This window comes from Chrysemys picta, chromosome 7, assembly GCF_011386835.1.
Source record: "Chrysemys picta bellii isolate R12L10 chromosome 7, ASM1138683v2, whole genome shotgun sequence".
NCBI classification, from domain to species: Eukaryota; Metazoa; Chordata; order Testudines; family Emydidae; genus Chrysemys; species Chrysemys picta.
In genome coordinates this window covers 84,829,533-84,853,331 of record NC_088797.1, presented here as the reverse complement: position 1 = coordinate 84,853,331, position 23,799 = coordinate 84,829,533, and the positions used below count along the sequence as shown (strand labels likewise).

Here is a 23,799-nt window from a genome sequence, read left to right as displayed (position 1 = left end):
TAAATGCTTGAAGCCATATGACCTATGACAGAGAGACAAATCTTGACAGGTACTCGGGGGTTGCTTATGACCTAGCTTGAAACCTGTCCCTCAACAGATAAGCCCTTGCTGTGATTTAATTTAAGGACACCTTGATAAAGTCTAAAGCCTGCATAAGGGTGAGGATGGATTTTTCGGTGTTTATGCTGACCCCCAAAGAGGAGAGGAGTTGCAGCATTGTCGAAGTCGACACATAGATATTCTGGCATGGGGATGAGGAGCTAATCGTGAAGATGGTGAAACAACAGTGTCTGACATAGGCTGCTACTACAGAGACCACCTTGGTAAAGGCTGTGGGGGCGATAGCAAAGCCAAAAGCAAGTATTCTGTATGGATGGTCAGAGCCCACCATGAATCTGAGAAAGCATCTGTGAACTGGTGGACGTTCATGTGAAAGCAGGTATCCTTCGTGTTGAGAGTTGTAAACCACATGACCTTTTCCAGGCATGGAATTATTGATGCCAACATGACCATGCAAAATTTGAGTTTGCAAATAAATCTGTTGAGATGGCAGATGTCGAGAATGGGTCTCCAACCGCTCTAGGAAATATGTCAAATATAAACTCCTCCCTTGCTGCTGAAGAGGAACCCGCTCTATTGCTCCTTGCTGTAAGAGGAATTTCTTCTTGTGAGAGTGGCTGCAGAGAGGGTTTGGGGAAGGGTTTTTTTGGATGGGGTAAGGATGTAAACTCTATCATATAGCCAGAATGAATGATGTTCAGCACCCATCTGTCTGTTGTTATTGCACGCCAGGTGTTGAAAAAGAGTGCTAGATAACCCCTAAAATGTGGATGGGGGTCGTGTGGTGTAGGACTTAATGGTTTGCAGCTCTTGAGCTCCTGTCAAAAATAGCACTTAGCCGAGGTCTGAAAGTGGGATGATTAACCTGCTAAAGAAGATGAGGAGAAGTGGGTCTTTTGAACCCTTTGCCTCTTAGGGGGTGGATCATAAGGTCTCTGGTGGTAGAACTGCTGAACCATCACTCTAGGCGTGTAGGGTTGCGGGTGGACTTTTCTTTTGGGGGCAGCTATATCTATTCCTAGGAAACACAGAGTGGCACTGGAGTCCTTTAGAGTGTTCAAAGGTTCATCAGTCTTCTGGTTAAATAGAGAAGTCTCATCAAAGGGAAGGTCCTCAGTAGTGTTCTGGACCTCCCTGGGAAACCTCAAAGCATGAAGCCACGACTCCCTGCACATCGTGATGGCAGTAGCCATTGTCCTGGAAGATGTATCAGCCACATTTACTGCTGATTGGAGAGTGGTCCTGGCAACCAATTTGCCTTCCTCTATGAGAGCCTGGAAACTAGCTCTGTCCTGCTGTGCTGCTGGAAGTCTGTCAGTGAAGTCTGCAAATTTTGAATAGTTCAGGAAGTCATACTTAGCGATTAATTCTTGGTAGCTGGTTATCCTGAACTGGAGGATAGAAGAAAAGACTTTCCATCCCAATAAGTCAAGATGCTTGCCCTCCTTATCAGTCAGGGTAGATCAGGGATGTTGTTGCTCTGTGGCGACTTGGACCACTAAAGGGAGAGAACAGAAATTCTGCCATGTGGCTGGAATAAATAACATTTCTCTGCCCTCTTAGGCGTTGGGGCACAGGTAACTTGGGGTATACCAGACCGCTCTGGCTGGCTCCAGGATGGCTTCGTTAACAGGGAGCGCTGTTCAACTGGAGCCGGAGGCATGGAGGATCTTCCAGAGCTTGCGTTGAGGATCCTTAACCTCCTCAAGAGGAATCTTCTCAATTCCCCTGCAACTCTGAGAAGTTGTTGAACTGCTTATAGTCATCCGGGGGATGGGAGGGAGCCACTGGAACCCCCACTTCACCTGGAGATGAAGATGGCAATCTTGTCAGTTCCAGTGGAACTGCGGGATCCAGCATACATGCCTCCTCCTCATTTGGATCAGAGGGCAGTTCTGTTTGCCCTCTCAAAGGAATGGGAAGGGACAATAGCAGACCAGACCGACTCTGCGGGATGGTATTGGTCCCATGGCCCCCAGTATGGCCCATAGGAAGGGTTGAGTGGGTGTGGCAGTAGTCTCAATGGCATGGAGAACCAACAGTTCCGAGGCAGGTGATGAGGTGGAGGTTTGTCCTAAACTTGTTCAGGCCTTCTGACCAGGAAGTTGTATCTTGGAGGAGGAAGTAACAGATCACAGGTGGTGCAGATCCTCCAGATGAGGAAGAAGCTGATGCTGGTTCCAATGGTGGTACTGACAGAGCTTCTGGAGGGAAGTCATAGCCTGAAGATGGAATGGGAGACAGACTCCTCCCAAAAGTTGGCTCCCCTGGTGAAGTCAGAACATCTCTCGAGAGGGACCCAATGGAGCAGGAGACTCCGTATCTGGGAGACAGCAAAGATGTCCTCAGGAGCAGTGTACATCTTGGCTCTTCCCAGAGTGACCGGGGTCCTGTCTGCCCAAACCACGAGAGCTGCAGTACAGACAGTCTGTGCCACAGCTGTGGAAGACAAAGTCGGTACGGTTGGTAACTGAGGCTCTTGATGATCACTCTTTGTTGGTTCCAGTGGATCCCAGCATTTGTGTTTGGGAGGTACCGGTGCCACCAGATTGTGATCCAGTGCCAATGAAGCTTGTGGGCTTTCTTGTCACGACTTTGAGACTTAGGATGAACTAAATTCTCTTGGGCTGAGCTTAGAGAATTGCTCAGTTTAGAAAGGGCTGAATCCAACTTCTTCAAAGTGGATTTGAAGGAAGATTTAGACTCATGCTTATGAGAAAGCTCCCTGCTGTCCCAACAGGACCCCGCCAAAGTATCTGTGGGGATAGACTTCCTGGCTCCTGAGTTTGGACCTCATGGCAGGAGATGCACTCCTTGCTTAGTCAGGCCAATGTATGGGGTTACCCCAGCCTGGGTCCGATTATGGCCTCATGGCCTTTTCCATTAGGTGCTTCCTAAGATGAAGTTCTTGCCCTTCCTAGGTATGGCTGGGGAATGAATGCAAGATACTGCACCTCGCTGTTATGTGGGCTTCCCCAAGGCAGTGCTGGTGGTCGTCATTGACCAAGAAGGATCGTGGGCAGGAAGCACAGTTTTTGACGCCCAGAGTCCTGGGGATAGTCCAGTACCAAAAACGAGGTACGGTGGGGGAGGGAGGGGGAAGATAGGTCCTCACCTTGAGAAGGCTAACTATAAAACTAACAGATAAAACTTTTAAACTCTAAAACTTCTAAAAACTATTTACAGATATCTAAATATGGTAACAGATAAAGGAATAAAGCTGAAGCTTTGGGCACTTGAGGTTCCAACCCAGACCATATTGCAGTGAGAAGGAACTGGAGAGGTGGTTGGTCTGTCCTGCTCTTTATCTCCATGGTTGGAGGCATGAGGTGAGCCAGGGTGTACGTGCAGACCCATGGACACTGCTTTCAATATGATCTGGTTCTGGGCGCATAGGTACCCACGATGGAATACACACAGGGACCAGCAATCAGAGAAGAATGCATGTCTATTTTAAAAATTTAAAGTCTGGTGCCAGTTGTGGTGGCACATGTGTACATGCATGCATTTTTGCACATCAATAGACAAGTGCCTGAAAATCAAGCCTTGTATGTTTTTAGTATTTATTCTAATCTCCTATGCTGGAATCTTATCTGGGAATTTCACTTCTTTTAACCATTTTCATCTTTTCAGCTGACCTATAGGGCAGGCAGGGACAGGGAAATACATTTTGCCATGCAGGGCCAAATGAAAAAAAGATAAGAGGAAAAAATATGGAAGGGGGGAGCTCATCCAAGTGAATGTCTATTTATATGACAAAACCAACACAAAATTCAGCACAAGTGGCAGTTTTTGTTCAATGAGGTCCAGGACTTGCACTGAAAGACTGTTACAGGTCAGAATTGAGGTACATTGGCAGAGCTGTGGGTACAGACAGGGTTACTCCACAAGCCAAAGCATTAAGACTATATAAAATAGAACAGTACATTTATTTACAAAATAATTAAGACATCATTATGCATGTATCCAAAATGCAGTGATGGAAAGTTTAACATAGGTAAACTTTCATTCTAAGCGCCTCACTTATATACTTGTCAAGTATCAGGGGGTAGCCGTGTTAGTCTGTATCTACAAAAACAACAAGGAGTCTGGTGGCACCTTAAAGACTAACAGATTTATTTGGGCATAAGCTTTCGTGAGTAAAAACCTCACTTTTTCGGATGCACTTATATACTTGTGCATCTAAAAAGAAGAATCAAATAGTAAGCAGACCAGACTAGTCTATGGATTCAAAAATTAATCCTAGAGGGCAGCAAAGTATGATCTAAGAGTCTTTTAGATGCTCTAACAGTTTGTAGACTCAGTAGAGTAGTTCACTTAATGTGAAACATTCGGTTCAAAAACCCTTTTATTAATGGTGGACTCTACATAAAGTAATCCATTGGAAAACCTTTGGAATGTACTACTGAGAGCATTCAAAGTAGCTTTTTACATGAATTACTATTAATATTCTATTTCAAACCAATCAAAGCAGACTGAAAAAGACAAAATACTATACTATTTTGGATTTTAAGTATGAGTTATGTCCTGCTGCATGTCCTGCTGCACTAAATATTTTTCCCAAAAGACACACTAGTTGGATCATTAAGGACACTTAATAGCCAAATTAAAAAATGCTGGCCAAATGGTTTGTTTGGATATCCAATAAACTTGAAGATAAAAACAGCTGCATGTTCAGATAGAAGCTGTTTCATACCCCTGCTCATTTTTGTTACCTTTCTCTGTACCTTTTCCAATTCTAATATATCTTTTTTGAGATGGGCTGACCAAAACTGATGCAGTATTCAAGGTGTGGAGACACTGTGGATTTCTGTTCTTTTTCTAAGATGCACCCATAAATTGAATGAAATGATTAAACCATTTGAAGAAACATCTGTAGCCAAAGAGTTCTGAATCCTGTAGTTCTTTGATCTGCGTCTTTGGCCACCTGAACTTCTTGAGTTGAATCTGATGTAGTCTTTTCCACTACATCATTAGTAAGACAGATGTTTTGAACTGAAGATGCAGCAAAGTGGGCAAAATGCATTTCTGAATTTGCAAACTAAATTTCCTGTATAGTTCTTTTCTATGTAGATTGGGAACAGAACAGATGTCCTTTCGGAACAGAATAGATGTCCATTCTCTCAGATATGCTGCATCATCATCTAGCTCTGCAGTGGCCTGCTAAGATGGTCTCAGCACTTTGACAAGGCTATCCATTAAGGTCCACTCAAGTCATAAGAGTGATTCACTAATTTCACAACTGAATTACTCTGCTTGCTTTACTTTTACTATTTTCTGAGATCTACAGTAAGTAGTTCTATTGGATTATTACAGACAGAATACGTTTACAGTAGGTTATGGAAACAGTTTTGGAAAGCATTTCTGAAGCTCCTCAGCTCTTACAAAATGGAAAAAGCAGCAATTAAAATCCTTCCTTTGAAATGATATTGGTATTCTGAACAACCAGAAAAGGCATTTATAGAAAGCATGGGACATTTTCCACAAATAACTATAATTAGTTATGGTGTGTATAATGTCAGGTCATTTATCCTTGACAACCATCCTATGTTGCAGCTTGTAATACTGTATACATTTATCAAACACATTACTGATATTGTCCAGAAGGGTAACATACAGTCACCTTTACCCATTCTCAAAAGGCATTTTAGCAACTACTGCAAATGTCTGAACTTGCATGCAAAGATGGTATGATAGATTCATAACCAAAAGAAATTCAATGAGCTGTTGGGGACAAATATTCATTCCACACACTAATTCTAGTGCATGTTAGTAGAAAAGTCGTCTTTGGATTCTTTTGTAGGAACTATTGATTGACTAATGGTTGATTGACAACATTTACTGAATCTTGCCTACAATATATTCTATATTATCCTGTGAAATTCTCACTCTTTATCTGTAGAAAAGGTTGAAGAAACTGTTTATCAGTTCTCCTAGTGAAATTGGTATTTTATTCAGAAACTGACCCCTTGCCTAAGAAGAAATGTTTAACTTTTAAACTCTTTATGTCACAGAGTGACTGGCCCCCTGTGATGGAAATAGTCCAGAGTCCTTACACCAGAACAGGTACTTCCAGCTGAGTAATTAAGAGGGCGGAACTGCACCTGGGCTATAAAGGGTCAAAGAGAGTTTAGTGAGGACAGATCTAGAAGGGGAACTATGCAGTAAAGCTGTACAGAAAGTCTCCTACCATGGTCCCTACAGAAGGGAGCTGGGGCTGGGGCAGAAGATCCCCAACTGAAAGTTTAGTTTTCCTTTGGGAGAAGGCAGGGCAGGCCTGGCCTTGCACTGTCTAGCTGCTCAGACAGCAGGAAGGGACAGTACCTCAGGGAGCATAAGGCTGGGTGGAAGATTTATTGTTTGTTTGCTTTTTGCAAATTGTTAATAAAGAAACCAGGCCCCAAGGAGGTCTATGATTGGATTAGCAAGACTGTAAGGAGTTTTGTTTAAGGAGTCCTGAAGAATGGGAAAACAGAGGGAGGGCACTGCAGAGACACTCTTGGCCGTGAAGGGAGATGCTCAGGTGGAGATCACTCTATTATACTTTACTATTGACATTTGTTTTGTTTTCACAATGAAGTCTGTTCTCCAATAAGCAACTCATTGATGTAACCATATAAAAAGGTATCCTTGAAGTTTCTAGCACTATAAATTCAACATTTATTTATAGGCCATTTCCAGCAAACAAGTTGCTGCAGGTCCATTGAGTAGGTGCTTATAATGAATTTTTAACTGCAGGATTCTCCACGGCAAAAACTGATGGTAAGCTAAAAACAAAACCAAACTCAATATGAAAGATTTGTACAGGACACTTAGATTCAGCCAGGCGGACAGCTGTCCTACCAAAGTGTTTTCAAAATCACAGCTTTGCCAAATGAATTAATACTAGTATTAGGTTTAGTAGTACTGGATATTTGTGTGGAACTTTTGTTGGACTTTTCACCAGGTGGGTTAACAGAGATTTAGTGATTTTGATTAATCTAATTACTTGCAGTGATATGATAGCAGATGGAAATTTTACTGCTACTAACACAGAGATTGACTGACTGTCTTTAAATGCGGATGGTTCTCTGTATTAATTATTATTATTAATTTGTATTGCAGTAGCATCTAGAGGCCCCCACAAAATCAGTGCTCCATTCTGCGAGGTACAGAGTAAAGGACAGTCCTTGCCTTAGAGAGCAGAGCTGACAGTCTAAATCTAGTTTATGGATTTGCATGTGAAAAGAATAATGGATTTTAAGTTGCATGGTTTAAAGTCTTTATTTTTCACTGTGGACTGTGTGTTTTTATAGAAGAACTTTTCCGCTTTTTGGTTTTCATTTCATGTTTATGTCCTCATTGTCTGGAATGGAAAACATTAGATACTAGGTTCTAACAATTAATCGCAAACAGTAAATCAGATTTAGAGAAACATGTCTTCAGTAAAGCATCATGCTGATACAAATAAAAAATAATAATAATTAACATTGCGGAACATTATCTTTGCCATACATTTTGTATACAATACCAAAAACCAAACCTCTGGAGAACCAACATCATGAACTCAAAGTCAAAGGACGTTTCTCACTTCCTTATGACTGTTTTTCTTACATAGTAAAAGTATGTGTGTCCAGTAGGGTACTGTTATTATGTTTGTAGCAAGAATAGGTTTTTTGTTCTCTTCTGCTGACATTTTAACTTGTTTACCATGCAAAGCTGTGCAAGTCAACTCTGCTTTTGCAAGTGTGTTTACAGGAAATTCCAGGAAGCTCTGCCAGTTACACATGATGGTGGAAAGACCTACTTACAGCATTGAACTAATGGAGGGTCGTCATCAAGACCAAATATGGAGGTATTTTAAAATAGTTTTTTATTCTTTTTAAAAGACGGACTGACTGGTCTTTTTAATCCAAATAAGGCTCTCATTTTAAAACAGCTGTCATTGGCGCCAGCTTTGCTTTAAACATGAACTACAAATAAACCCTGAAAACACCTTCTATTTGTGTCACATGAGCACAATCTCACCTTCAAACTACCCCTTTTCCTCTTTCAGGTTCCTTGAGAGACGTAACTGCTGTCTCGAGCTTTACTTTGATGCTTCAGCTCTTGTTCTATGGAAGTCCTGGAGCATGGATTTGGTTCTCAGGGGCTCAGACTAGTCCATTCGCCCCCATCCCTTTCTTTTAAATTATTTAATATAGTTCTTCAGTGTTTCTTGTTTAAGTAATAACAAACTTTGAGAAAACACACATATTAAAACAGGAATTTACTTAAATCCCTATGCAACAGCTCGATGACAGCTATGATCCTACAGCATGGTGAGGCGACATCATTAGAGCTGACTCCAACCAGACATGACTTTAAGGGCCCTAACAAGCGAAAGTTTGATTTTGTATAATAAAGTGCTGGGCGAAACTAGAGATCCAAGACAAAGCCTGACTAAGGAAGAATTCTGCAAATATCGCTAATTTTGAGATTTTTATTTACAGTTCATCTTTAACAAGGATTGCTGGGAGATAGCAACAGTAAGTCTTGCAAAAATTAGTTCACTAAGATAGAACCTTCTGCCCAAGCAGACAACCAGCTGGAAGGGTGCTTTACACACATCTCCACTAACCAAACACCATGAAACAGTCTGTGAAAAGAGAAAATTTTGCAGAGATTTTCTCTTAGAGCACTGTCTTTCAGAGGTGAACAGAGTAATGATCATGCAGTCCTGTGAAAAGTGCTTTCTGTCTGTAAAGAAAACTCAGTTAATTCCCTCGCAGTCAACCAAAGCTAATGGATAACTGTCACAGTTCTATTGGTCCACAATACACAAAGTAGAGCAACTTCAATTCCTTTGTATGTATTTGCCTACCAATTCTCCTTCAGCCCAAATGCACAAATTTTCATGAGGGATTGTGGCATGAATCAGCAGTAAGCATCCCTCCCTTTACATATCCTGTTTTATAGCACTCCTGAAGAGCTAGAACCTGCTGGTAATGCACTTGTACATATTTGAAATATTGTTCATATTTATACAGTTTGTACAAATTTCTACCAAACCCTGTCCCTGTAACTGCTTGATTTCCAACACCTTGTCCTCTATTGGCTATCATGTTGTATACAATATGGTTTTGGATTACAGAAAATGCACTCATATGAGGAAAAAATAACCTCCTCGAGTTAATTTCTGGTCCTTCCAATTTTCATCTTCCTTGTGACCAAGTCACCAAGTTTTAAAGTGCTAAATAGAAGTATATTGGCGAACTATAATAAATCAGGGGTTCTCAAGCTTTCTCTTTCTGAGGTCTCCCTAACATGCTATAAAACTTCAGGGACCAGTGGGGGGAGGAAGTGAAGGGGGATTCAGGGCTTCAGCCATGAGGGAGGCACTTTGGGGCTCTGGGCTTCAGCTGCTCGGTAGTGGGGGAGGGGAGCTCTGGGCTTCTGCCTGATGGGAGCTTCTGTGCCGTGGGGCGGTTGGGAGCTTAGGGCTTCTACTCCATGGGGCACTGAGGCTTGGGGCTTCTGCTCCGCAGGGTGGTAGAGTGTGTGTGTGCGTTGTGGCTTCAACTCTGCGCATTGGAGAAGCTCCAGGCTTCAGCCACGGGATGGCGGGGCTCAGAGCTTCCTCCCTGCTGGGTGGCGGGGCAGCAGGGCTCTGGGCTACAGCCACAGGGAGTAGGGCTTGGGGCTTCCGCCCCACAGAGTGCCAAGCTTTCTGCTCTAGATAGTCCAGCTAGTCTAATGCTGGCCCTGCTTCGGCTCGCACACCCCGGGGGGTGGGGTGGGGGGGCGCAGACCTCTGATTGAGAACCACTATACTAAATCTCAGCCGTTTATCAGCCATTAACCAGATTAACTATCAACCCAAATTTTTCAAAAGTCCACACAACAGCTAATGCATGCATGGAAGTCAGGGTAGTGTGTATGAAAATTTACAATTTACACGTGTGAATTGGATAGTAGCACTATGCAAGTTGAGCACGTGCTCTTTCGTTAGATGCATTTTGAAAATTGGGTCCTGATCTTTAAAAACTACTGCACGTGTACCATATGAGGTAGTTAGGCTGACCACTGAACACTTCCAGTTTTAACAATAAAGCACTTCCAGTCTTATAATTCAGTTCTTCTTAGGATATCCATTTGTGGCCAACTGATACTTGTGAATTGCCTGTGCCCACTAAGACATTAATGAACATCTGTAACTGCCACAAGTACCACACAACACAAGCAATATTTCCTTAGGAACAAAGGTCAACAAGGGTTTGGATTTTTTGTTTACATTGGATGCAGTATATTTCTGGCTCCACTGTATACATGCCCAGTAAAGCAATGCTAGTTTAAATATTTTGATAGTCATTATCCTCAGGGCTTTAGTTGTTTTTCATTCTGTATAAATCTATTAGTTTTACTTGGTGCTGTAGGGGGTGTAGTAGCCAAACACATTTCTTAGCACCTTTGGTAGCTACAGTATAGGCATGTACGTGCTTTGCAGGGTACCTGGGCATAGCTGCATTATGTTCCAAAACTGCAGGCAGTATCAAATAGTTGTTTCATATCATAGGTTCCGCTACTTCAATTAGTCTTTGTCTCTGACTTAAGAAACTGGTATTAAAAAAACTTAACCAGTTAAATAAATCCAGTCTCACCTGATCTCCCTCTTGCTTTTTGAAATGACTTGGTTGATATGACTCCTCTGGCACTTGACAGTATGCTAATAGTGATTCCACTACGATGTGATAAAAAGAGTTCCCTGTAAAGCCATAACTAACACAGGCTTCTCTGACTTCTTCTGCAATCCTAGGTAGTATTTGGCCAGTACTATGCAATGGCTAGCCTTTCAAAAGCCCTCAGTATCAGCCTCCTATAACGGTGGCATTTTTTGTTTTTTTCCAACAACCACATCAGAGGTCAAGATGAGGTTATGAAGGTAGTGTGACTTTAGGTGGAGCTAGATCTTCAGATCTTAAGGTTGCAGCCTGGTGGTAAATTTGCAGTGTCCTAATCAATTTAAACCATCTCTTATTCTGATCTTCTCTCTTCTTATCTCATTCTAGAATCCTAGGGATGGAAAAATCCTATTAGATTATCTAGTTCCTCCTTCTGCTAATGCAGGAGTGTTCCCTACAGAACATCTAAGTACAAGTTGCCTCAGCCAAGTTTCAATAATTCCAGTGATGGGTATTCCAGCACTGTCCTTTATTCAAATTATTCAAAAAATTTCCTAATGTCCTGCTTAAATTTTCCATTGCTGAATAATTATTATTCCCCACTTAAAGCAAACCTGGACAATTCTGCATTCCTTAACAGTGACATATTTCAAATTTGTAGATAAATATATCATTCTTTCTTTATAATCTATCTCTACAACACTTACAATTCTCCTTATCTTTATAGGACAATTCCTCCGTTCCCTTAACCATCTTTGTTTCCCTTCTCTGCATCTTCTCTGGTTTGTCAATCTCATTTGAAATACTGGTAGAACAGTGAAAAACATGCATGGTACTCCAAATTAAGTAACACTGATGCTATATAAAGAGGAATTATTGCCCTTTTAACCTGTGATATCATACATTTGCATGTATGGCATCTCCCTTACATGCAGTAGCTTTCGTTCAGAATAATATTTCCAGAAAAGAAAAGTTTACTGCATTTTTCCAAACCTGAACCTCATTTTATGAATCTGTCATTTTTCTAATCTCTCTAGTTTGATATTTGGGGTGTGATTCTCTTCTTGCACCGGATTCACAAAAGTGTAATTTTGTTAACTTCAAATCACTGACTTATGGTTTACACTGTGTGCATGTGTGTAACTGAGAGGAGAATCAGGCCCTAGATTTGTACTTTATATCCTTTCAGTGTTTACAGAGGATTCAAAGCCAGGAGAAGTTACATCTTAGTTTAATTTATTTTATTTTTTTGCTTCCTTTTTCAGATCATTGATAAAACTACTAAAATAAAATAAAACTCCTACGTTAACACTTGTGAAATCCAAACTGATTGCAGTGCCATTTATAATTATTCTTTGCCCATAAGCCATTTTTCAGGGTTTTTAAAAAGTAGTGTTGATTATGTTTATTTTAATTTAATTTTTTGGTAATAAATGTATTAACGCATGGTTTCTAATGCTTCAAGAGGTCCCAATATGTCTCACCCACTATATGAGCTTCATGTATCATATTAGTATTCTACGTAGATCACAAAAAGTGATCAGACTCATATGGCATGATTTATTCTTCATGAACCTCCATGCTGCTTATTGTTCATGAACCAGAGTGATGGGGTATTATTTGTGCTAGTAAAGAAGAAAGCTGTAGGCACCCGTGTGCTGTTGTGAGAGTGAGAAAGGGCACTCTTGCTAAGCAGTGAAGAAGTGTGAAGAGAAGCTGAATGGGCAATTTGAAAGGTGCCATCATCTCTTCTCTTCTCACTAACTTCATTCAAAGCTAGGGAATGGATCTGCAGTAAGGTCTGAAGTATGGCAGTTTCCTCAAAGCCATTGACCCTCTCTGTGCAGGTATCTTTTGCTACTCTACCAACCTCTCCTTCCTATTCAGAAAGGCCAAAAGGAAACAGGCAGCAGCCCTTGGACCACAGAGTCACTTTCCTCCCTTTACTTTTTCCACAGCCAGTGCCACAGACTAAATGGTATGAGTAGTCACATATAGTTGTAGTTGGTCTCCCCACTCATCCCACCCTTCACCCATTGTCAGAGGCACTGTCCAATAGGACATGAACCACCAGTATAGCTATTACTGCACTAGCCATGCTTTCATTAGTTACTTTTGAGCCATTCTTTGTAAAATCCACTGGGCCAAATTAATCCCTTGTGTAAATCCACTGATTTCAATGGATTTACACAGGCATGAAGTTGACCCATTTCAGCTAATCCTTTGAAGCAACACAAATACTTGAGACAAATTCAGATTGACACCTTTAATTCTTATACGCCTGTCCTTGTGCCATTCAATTGCAATCATGGCTTCCACCTCACCAGGGAACACTCTACCTTAACACCATTGTTGTCAGCTACCTGAATCATCTTAAGAAGACTGTTAAAAAGATAACAAAAGAGTCTGATGGAGTGAAAATGATGCTATATTTATTGGGTAAAAAAGGTGCTTTCATAAAGATAAAGTACATCCAGTATTTCCAGATACACAGGTTAGTACATACCCGTGTAGAATTTCTAAGTATTTTTACACCACTACAGAGCAAACAGGAAATATTCACACTGGTTAGCTTTTCCACGTAAATATAGTTTTAATACCTTCAGTTTTTTGCTCAAATGTGATCTCCATAGAATCAATTCCCATAAAAAAAAACTAGATTTAATTTGCTCTAGCTAAAGATGAAGTTAATAAAGAATATGATTACACAACCAATTTGATTTGGAAAAATTCACAAAACATACTGCATATGAAAATATTCAAAGAAATACAGAAGCGTCCCTAATGAACATTTCCTGGTGCTGAAATAACAGCAATGACTCTAGATAAATAAATGTATATTGAGTTGATCCGAATATGTTCTTTAAAAGGAACCCATATTAATTTAAGATCATCTAAGAAATTCCTACTCTGATACACTGTATTTTCCAACATCATCATCATTTCTCTTTTCGGGATCCATTCCTAAATAGGTGGTAGTAGACTTAAGTTCTATGTAATTCTGTCTTTTAATATGAAATAATATTGCATGTACCAAAATAATCCTATTTTAGATATAACCAAGTTATATTAGCATACAATCTCCAAAGGCAAGACGCATTTTCAAATTCTGAATTCTTAAATCTCCAAAGGCAAGACACATTTTCAAATTCTGAATTGTTAAATCTTCCCTCTGAATTTCCACATTGAGGAAGTTCTAGTTCAATACAGTTGCACTGTATGTACTTTAATAACATATTGGTTTTATACTATTCTGTAAAATATATTTTGTGAATAAGCTATTTCATAATCTTATCTGAAGACACTCACTATTAGCAAAACACTACAAGTCAATTCAGGTTTGCTGTTCATGGATAGCCTTTAAAGACTCTTACAGCCTTAAAGCCAGAGACCCCTATCCAACAAAGCACATAAGCACATGATTAACAGTAAGCATGTGAGTAGTTCCAGTTAAGTGACTGGGACTATTCACAAGCTTAATGTTGGGCACATGCTCAAGTAATGTGCAGGATTGGGCTATATTTCTTAAACTACAGGAATATATTACATTAAATTTTAATTTTCCAGTTTTTGAAGAAGACACTAACCCTAATTAAGGGTATGTCTTCACTACCCGCCGCATCAGCGGGTAGTAATCGATCTAGCGGGGATTGATTTATCTCGTCTCGTCTAGACGCGATAAATCGATCCCCGAACCCGCTCCCCCTCGACTCCAGAACTCCACCAGAGCGAGAGGTGGAAGCGGAGTCGACGGGGGAGCCGCGGCCATCGATCCCGCGCCGTGAGGACCCGAGGTAAATCGATCTAATATACGTCGACTTCAGCTACGTTATTTTCGTAGCTGAAGTTGCGTATCTTAGTTCGATCCCCCGCCCAGTGTAGACCAGCCCAAAGGCAGAGATTTTACATATACTTTTAAATACAGAGATTATGCTTGAATGTGATTTCCAATGACATTCACAAAAGCATTCCAACTATGCAGGAAGTGCTTGTAATTAAAGCTCACACTGCTGAAAACAATATATTTACAAAAGCATTCTTGGATTTATTTTGTTCTGAGCTTATCTGTCTTCAGGCCTCATTTTCTAAAAGGTTATTTAATAGAAATGGTGTCCCTTGTCTCACTCTTCCCCACTAATCATACAATGAACATCTATGGTATCAACCACATACCACAGAATGACAACTAGAGGGATTCTTTCCACACTGGGACTATGGAAGACTATTCCCCTTAATTAATACTACAAAGACTTTTAAAAATAACTCCAGCACATGCTCCATGATATTACCTGGTCTATTTTCCTACCAACAGCTACACCAGCCTAGAGCCTGTCAGGCACCATGGTGATAAGGAAGGAGAGGTTGGTGAATGTGAAAACTGGGAGTGATAAAATGTGACAGATAATGAGCTTATTTACATAAGATCTTCTTCTGCAGGAGCGTTATGCAATTCTTGGCTGCAGGGCATGTTTCTTTTATTTTACTTCGGACATCAAACCTTTACTTTGAATACGTTATCTGTCCTGAGGTAGACTGAGCATGCAGGACTTGTATATCTGAGATATCTGTAGGTATTTTATCCTAGATTGCACCCTTGCTTTTCTTATTCTGCAGAATAATAAGGTGAATAATAATAAGCCTTCTGCAGGCTAAGAATGACACACCCAACTCCTGTGGATATTTATACGAAGAAACACTCGTAATATTTTAGCACCTTAAATGCTTCATGCAAATGTATCACTAAATGAAGCAGCATTTAAAAATCACAACAGAAAACAGCACAAATGAGAAAATGAAATGTACATACCACAGTGCTTCCATTGTGCATATTGTGTGTGTCCTTATGGGCGTGGGCACAGAAATCTATACAAGCTGTAACACCAGAGAAAGGCCTACCATCCTTGGATCCAAGCCGACAGTCTGGGCCCATGTGTTCATTTTCCACCTAAAAATAAAATAACTAGGTTTATTTGGAGATGGCACTGAGAAACTTCAGACTCTGTGGGACACACTAGCATTGATTTTTAACTAAATAAAGGTAATCAGGTAAACTGCTTTATCAGAAAGTAAATACTTCATTGTGCAACCTGTAATTAACATGTGACATTCAGTATAAGACATTACTGAGACAAACAGCTGAGCCAGATTTAAAGAATTATTAGACTCCTATAAATAATAAAAACTCTCTAGTTACAAAATAATTTACCAGGGTTATTAATCTTCAAGGCATAATCTGAACAGCAGCTGGGGTCAGGAAGACATTTTCTCCAGGACACAGCATTACAAAATTAAGGTCACTTATCACCGCTGCCTGAATCTCACAGACCTACCTGATTCTGAAAAGCATCAGGAGCAAGTTTCTTATAAAGTGGAGCCACATCAGTAGCTAAAGTTTGCAAATTATTTTCAAGATGTTCTTCCTACAGACAAAAATATTTACAGAGTTATAATTTACTTGGAACATTTAGCCCAGTTTGGAGAGGTACTAACACAAACCATCAAAGTCAGGAAATTCAAAATTAACATGGCTTCAATTTTATATTTTATTTATTTTACTTCTGTTTTCTGTGTTTAAAATAAACCTGCTGTTTGACATAGCAAAGTGTCAAAACTGGTAAAAACACTGTAAATTTAAATAGTCAAACAAATAACAGAGTAGTATACAATTCATGTTTGCTAATGGATTGGGGGCACTACTTCATAACCAGTACACAAGGGGTCAACTTCAGTTTCGTTTTCCCCTTCACTTGCACAGATAGTCTGGGAAGAGCAATAAACCAAACATTCCAGAGACAGAAGTAAGTTAATGCCTGTGGGAATGCTAACACACCCATGTGCTGAGTACTGGAAGAACCAGTACTGGGAGAATCTTGGGGAACCTTTTAATTATGTTTTTGCTTGTGAAAACTCGTTTTGATTTAAACTGGTAAAAGATCTGCTCCACCTGAAAAATCCTACTCATTACTGCTGCTTTATATCTGCAGAGTCATCCCACCAGTTTAGTATATCATCTTCAACTCCTGTTTGGGAGATAGCTCCTCCCACTGCACCACAGCTCTTGATTGTTTTATCTGATAATGACTGCCTGGGAGGTATGCAGGGGTCTCAATTAGGGCGTGGACTGAGGAGGTTTCTAACAGAGGGACAGGACTCTTTTCCTCATAGAAATAGAGCTATGAAAATTGGATAAACTAGATGCCTTTCCATGAGGGAGTAATATTTAAGCTCTATTACTTGCCTCAAAATGTGTGTTTTCCCTGAAGAATGGCCATCCCAAGAAAATCAGCAAGTGACGTGCTCCCTATTATTTTTTTAAATGTGAAGACCAGACTTTTGCACTTGCAATTCCAATTGCAGCCTTACAAACACGTTACAAAGCAGAAAATCAATATAACTTATGTTCTGCATGAGACTTTTCCTTCGGAGAGTGCATGTGTAGCTACATACACACACGCGTGTTTCAGTCTTGGATTAGATTTACATAATGGCATCACACTGTGAATTCATACAATAATCAATTTATTATCTAGAGCTAATTCATGTTTCTTCTCGACTGTATTCTAGGTAACAATCTTTAGTTTAAATCTATACTATATGCTATTCTTACCTAAATGTATTATCATACACTTCTTTACATTAAACCTCATCTGACTCCGTCCAGTGCCTCAAATGATCAAACGATCCAAATCTCTCTGTACATTGAATCTATCTTCTTCTTTATTTGCTATACCTCCTAGTTTTATGTCATCTGCAAAATGATCAATATCCAACATTTAGCTAAGATGAAGAAATACCTGCTTGTTAGAATTAGTGACAAACCCAAATGAAGGGAATAAAAGTTTTGTGATGACTTCCCCTGAATTTTTTCCTATATGTTTTTTTTAATTGGAATTGGAACTCATTATCTGTGAGTGGAAAGGTGAAAAATGAAGGACTTATAGGAAATATTTAGCTTCCGTGGTATACAGAAGATTTGGGTTTTTCAAGGTTGACTTTTGAGAAGGAATGAATGTCAAAACTGCACAAAAAAGCATGAAAACACCCTTATTGTCTGAACCTGAACAAGTTGGGTGTTTGGGTTCTCTGGCAGCAGTGGGTGGGACAGAGTAGTAGGAGAAGTTCACTGATGAAATAATATACAAGTGTATATTGAATCCAATTAACTAAGAATAATGGCAATTTGCATATGATGTGTTTAAACAATATGTATTTTGAAGCACATCAGGTTATCTGGTCAAGGTGCAAACAATCTTTTCCCTCAGACCTCCAGAGAGAAGTGAGGCTAGAGACAGCTAAGATCAGAACAAAAGGGACCTTGAGATTATTTTCACGTTCTCTCATGCTGGGTGAGCAAGCATGTCACTGGATAAGACAGGAGTCAGCTGTCATTTTTAAGAGCATACCTTTAATGGTCTTCACCTTTTGTTGTAAAAAGCTTTCCAACAGCATAAACAAATCCACTAGACACTTTTTAGTAGTGTACTTTTTGTATAATCAGTTTTTATATTTCCTGTGCTATACAAGCTGTCCCTCATCAGTCATGTTCACATGCAATAATTAAACAATTATTTGACTGCATCATGTTTAAGGACATATATTAGGAGGCATGATACCCAAAAGAAAACTAGTCCATTATACATGGTAGACAGGAGAACCAGTCCATCAGCTGGGCTGACAGCAGTGGGAAAGTGGCAGAACCCAGAGATGCCATTCATTTATTCTAAGGGCTGGTCTACACTAGGAGGGGAGATTGATCTAAGATACGCAACTTCAGCTACGCGAATAGCGTAGCTGAAGTCGAAGTATCTAACGGTATGTCTACACTACGAAATTAGGTCGAATTTACAGACGCTGGTTTTATAGATATCGGTTTCATACAGTCGACTGCGTGTGTCCCCACATAAAATGCTCTAAGTGCATTAAGTCGGTGGACTGCGTCCACAGTACCCAGGCTAGCGTCGACTTCCGGAGCATTGCACTGTGGGTAGCTATCCCACAGTTCCCACAGTCTCCGCCGCCCATTGGAATTCTGGGTTGAGATCCCAATGCCTGATGATGCAAAACAGTGTCGCGGCGGGTTCTGGGTACATGTCATCAGGCCCCTCCCCCTCTGTCAGAGCAACGGCAGACAATCGATTCGCGCCTTTTTAACTGGGTTACCTGTGCAGACAACATACCACGGCAAGCATGGAGCCCGCTCAGCTCAGCTCAGCATCACCATATGTCATCTGGGTGCCGGCAGACGTGGTACTGCATTGCTACACAGCAGTAGCTAATTGCCTTTTGGCAGTAGACGGTGCAGTATGACTGGTGGCCTTCATCAGTGATCTGGGTGCTGGCAGATGTGGGGCTGCATTGCTACACAGCAGCAGCCCCTTGCCTTTTGGCAGTAGATGGTATATTACGACTGGTATCCGTCATTGTAGTATTCCAGTTCGATCAGAGGCACCTGGGCAGACATGCTTTGTCTCCTGGAGACTCAGTCCCGCCAGCAGTCCTATTGAACCGTCTTGACGATGATGGCTAGCAGTCGTAGTACAGTATCTTCTGCCAAGCACCCAGAAGATGCCGAGGGCTATCAGTCATGCTGCACCGTCTGCTGCCAGCTTAAGATGTAAAAAATAGATGGACCAGATTTGTTCTGTATTCATTTGCTTCCCCCTCCCTCCGTGAAATCAACGGCCTGCTAAACCCAGGGTTTTGAGTTCAATCTTTGGGGGGGCCATTCTGTGTGACAGTTGTTTGTGTTTCTCCCTGATGCACAGCCACCTTTGTTGATTTTAATTCCCTGTACCTGTACGCCATGTCGTCAGTCGCCCCTCCCTCCCTCCGTCAGTTTCGGGCCTTTTTTCAGACCAGATGCCATAGCACTGGGATCATGGAGCCCGCTCAGATCACTGCGGCAATTATGAGCACTATGAACATCACGTGCATTGTCCTGGAGTATATGCAGAGCCAGGACATGCCAAAGCAAAACCAGGACCAGCCGAGGAGGCGATTGCAGCACGGCAACGACAGTGATGAGGAAATTGACATGGACATAGACCTCTCACAAAGTACGGGCCCCAGCAATGTGCAAATCATGGTGTTACTGGGGCAGGTTCATGGCGTGGAACGCCGATTCTGGGCCCGGAAAACAAGCACAGACTGGTGGGACCATATCGTGTTGCAGTTCTGGGACGATTCCCAGTGGCTGCGAAACTTTCGCATGCGTAAGGGCACTTTCATGAAACTTTGTGACTTGCTTTCCCCTGCCCTGACGCGCCAGAATATCAGGATGAGAGCAGCCCTCACAGTTGAGAAGCGAGTGGCGATAGGCCTGTGGAAGCTTGCAACGCCAGACAGCTACCGGTCAGTCGGGAATCAGTTTGGAGTGGGTAAATCTACTGTGGGGGCTGCTGTGATCCAAGTTGCCAAAGCAATCAAAGACCTGCTGATATCAAGGGTAGTGACTCTGGGAAACGTGCAGGTCATAGTGGATGGCTTTACTGCAATGGGATTCCCAAACTGTGGTGGGGCGATAGACGGAACCCATATCCCTATCTTGGCACCGGAGCACCAAGCCACCGAGTACATAAACCGCAAGGGGTACTTTTCAATGCTGCTGCAAGCCCTGGTGGATCACAATGGACGTTTCACCAACATCAATGTGGGATGGCCGGGAAAGGTACATGATGCTCGCGTCTTCAGGCACTCTAGTCTGTTTCGAAAGCTGGAGGAAGGGACTTTCTTCCCAGACCAGAAAATAACCATTGGGGATGTTGAAATGCCTATCGTTATCCTTGGGGATCCAGCCTACCCCTTAATGCCATGGCTCATGAAGCCATACACAGGCAGCCTGGACAGTAGTCAGGACCTGTTCAACTACAGGATGAGCAAGTGCCAAATGGTGGTGGAATGTGCATTTGGACGTTTAAAAGCGCGCTGGCGCAGCTTACTGACTCATAGACCTCAGCAAAACCAATATCCCCATTGTTATTGCTGCTTGCTGTGCGCTCCACAATATCTGTGAGAGTAAGGGGGAGACATTTATGGCGGAGTGGGAGGTTGAGGCAAATCGCCTGGCCGCTGATTACGCGCAGCCAGACACCAGGGCGGTTAGAAGAGTACAGCAGGGTGCGGTGCGCATCAGAGAAGCTTTGAAAACCAGTTTTGTGACTGGCCAGGCTACGGTGTGAAACTTCTGTTTGTTTCTCCTTGATGAGCCCTCCACCCCCCCCCCGCTTCTGGTTCATTCTACTTCCCTGTAAACCAACCACCGCACCCTCCCCTCCCCCCTTCGAGCACCGCTTGCAGAGGCAATAAAGTCACTGTTACTTCTCATTCATGCATTCTTTATTAATTCATCACACAACTAGGGGGATAATTGCCAAGGTAGCCCGGGATGGGTGGGGGAGGAGGGAAGGAAAAGGACGCACTGCAGTTTAAATCTTTAACACTTATTGAAGGCCAGCCTTCCGATGCTCGGGCAATCAACTGGGGTGGAGTGACCGGGTGGCCGGAGGCCCCCCACCGTGTTCTTGGGTGTCTGGGTGAGGAGGCAATGGGACTTGGGGAGGAGGGCTGTTGGTTACACAGGGGCTGTAGCAGCGGTCTCTGCTCCTGCTGCCTTTCCTGAAGCCCAACCATACGCTGGAGCATATCAGTTTGATGCTCCAGCAGCCGGAGCATCGACTCTTGCCTTCTTTCTGCAAGCTGACGCCACCTATCATCTTCAGCCTGCCACTTGCTCTGTTCAGTCCGCCACCTCTCCTCTCGTTCATATTGTGCTTTTTTGCACTCTGACATTGACTGCCTCCACGCATTCTGCTGTGCTCTTTCAGTGTGGGAGGACATCTGGAGCTCTGAGAACATATCATTCCAAGTCCGCCGTTTTCTCCTTCTAATCTTCGCTATCCTCTGCGAAGGAGAAACATTTGCATCTGGTGGAGGAGAAGGGAGTGGTGGTTAAAAAAGACACATTTTAGAGAACAATGGGTACACTCTTTCACGTTAAATTTTGCTGTTCACATTACACAGCACATGTGCTTTCGTTACAAGGTCGCATTTTTCCTCTTATATTGAGGGCCTGCCGGTTTGGTGAGAGAGATCACTCAGGCAGTGCCAGGCAACAGAATTCGGCTTGCAGGCAGCCATGGTAAGCCACAGTCTTTTGGCTTTTTTAACCTTCATAACATGTGGGAATGGTTTCAAACAGCAGCGCCCTCATTCCCATACCAAGGACCTATTGGGTTGGCCATTTAAAATGGGTTTGCAATGTAAAAGGAGGGGCTGGGGTTTCCGGGTTAACATGCAGCACAAACCCAACTACCCCACCACACACACACACACACACACAAACACCAATATTTCTGTTCAGCCGAGCAGGAACGGGCACCTCTGAATGTCCCCTTAATAAAATCACCCCATTTCAACCAGGTGACCGTGAATGATATCACTCCCCTGAGGATAACAAAGAGAGATAAGGAATGGATGTTGTCTGCATGCCAGCAAACACCGGGACCGTACGCTGCCATGCTTTGTTATGCAATGATTCCAGACTACGTGCTACTGGCCTGGCGTGGTAAAGTGTCCTACCATGGCGGACGCGATAAGGCAGCCCTCCCCAGAAACCTTTTGCAAAGGTTTTGGGAGTACGTGAAGGAGAGCTTTCTGGAGATGTCCCTGGAAGATTTCCGCTCCATCCCCATACATGGTAACAGACTTTTCCAGTAGCTGTACTGGCCTCGATTGCCAGGGGAAATTAATCATTAATCATTAAACACGCTTGCTTTTAAACCATGTGTAATAATTTACAAATGTACACTCACCAGAGGTCCCTTGTGTGTCCTCAGGGTCTGGGAGCACGCCTTGGGTGAGTTCGGGGGTTACTGGTTCCAGGTCCAGGGTGATAAACATATCCTGGCTGTTGGGGAAACCGGTTTCTCCGCTTCTTTGCTGTGAGCTATCTTCATTGTCTTCATCATCACCATCATCTTCCGCGTACCCCGAACCCGCTTCCCTGTTGCGTGTTTCTCCATTGACGGAGTCAAAGCACACGGTTGGGGTAGTGGTGGCTGCACCCCCTAGAATGGCATGCAGCTCCGCGTAGAAGCGGCATGTTTACGGCTCTGTCCCAGACCTTCCGTTTGCCTCTCTGGCTTTGTGGTAGGCTTGCCTTAGCTCCTTAATATCTGTTACAGCTGTCCCCCTGTTGGGACTCCTTTTCCCCCCTTCCTTTCTGTTTGTGCTGAGTGGCCGCCCCCCTGGCCATGGAACTGACCAAAGTAACAGCCTGGCCCTGCTCATGGAAATGGCTTGTGCAGACTGACTGGAGCCATTGCTCTGCTCAGGGAGGTGGGGGCTTTTTCGCTCCTTTGTCTAGCTTCTTTGTTCGGACCCGGCTCGGTGTAGGGTGCTCTGCCCAGGTATACAAGACCTAAAGTAGGGTGACCAGACGTCCCGATTTTATCGGGACTGTCCCGATATTTGCTTCTTTGTCCCGCGTCCCGACCGATGTTTGGTCGGGACGCGGGACAAAGAAGAAATTTTCCCTTCCGCTCCGGCTCCGCCCCCTTCTCCCCCCATTGGCTCCCTCCTCAAATCCCCGCCCTGGCCCCGCCTCTTCCCCAGCATTCCTCCTCCCTCCCAGGCTTGCAGCATGGCGGTGCAAGCCTGGAGGGAGGGACTGGCGGCGGCGGTGCCTGGATCCTGGAGCTGGTAAGTCAGCTCCAGCACCCGGGCACCGGGCAGGCAAAGGGGGCCTGGCAAGGGAGGGAGAGGGCGGGCTCAGCTGTGAGCCCCCCCGCCGCGCCAGAGGGCTTCTTTTCCCGCGGGCTGCCTCACCCGGGGCCGGGAGTGCAGCCTGGAGGCTGCTCCAGCCCTGCAGCCCGCGGGGCAGCGCGGTGGGTCCGGGCGGGGGCAGCGCGGTGGGTCCGGGCCGGGGCAGCGCGGAGCGGGCGGGGGGTGGGTGGGTGGCGCGGGCTGAATCCCCGCTGCTGCTGGGGAGCCCCGCGCCTCTCCGTCCCGCTCACGGCCGCGGCTCCTTCCTGGCCGGACGCGCCCCCCCCCCCCCCCCCGGCTTGCCCCGCGCACATGCGGCGCACATCCAGCTGCTCCT

General features: G+C 43.3%; 1 protein-coding gene and 1 long non-coding RNA gene across 8 annotated transcripts in view; both read right to left on the bottom strand.

Annotated features, from left to right (window-relative positions):
• The window catches only part of TET1 (tet methylcytosine dioxygenase 1), a 149,973-nt gene that overhangs the window by 26,569 nt on the left and 99,605 nt on the right, over positions 1 to 23,799 (bottom strand). For all 7 annotated transcript variants that reach the window (XR_010589493.1, XM_005297303.4, XM_065553482.1 and 4 more), the window contains 2 exons: positions 16,031 to 16,120; positions 15,508 to 15,645 (listed from right to left, as the gene is read on the bottom strand). Coding sequence is in view for 6 of the 7 variants with exons in the window: in XM_005297303.4 (XP_005297360.2) it covers positions 15,508 to 15,645; positions 16,031 to 16,120 (228 nt within the window). In the remaining variant the exon portion in view is untranslated. The remainder of the gene's footprint in view (positions 1 to 15,507; positions 15,646 to 16,030; positions 16,121 to 23,799) is intronic.
• On the bottom strand, positions 21,018 to 23,620 carry LOC135972893 (uncharacterized). The gene is made up of 2 exons (XR_010589496.1): positions 22,511 to 23,620; positions 21,018 to 21,622 (listed from the first exon to the last, which is right to left on the bottom strand). It is a non-coding gene; the product is annotated as an uncharacterized LOC135972893 (long non-coding RNA).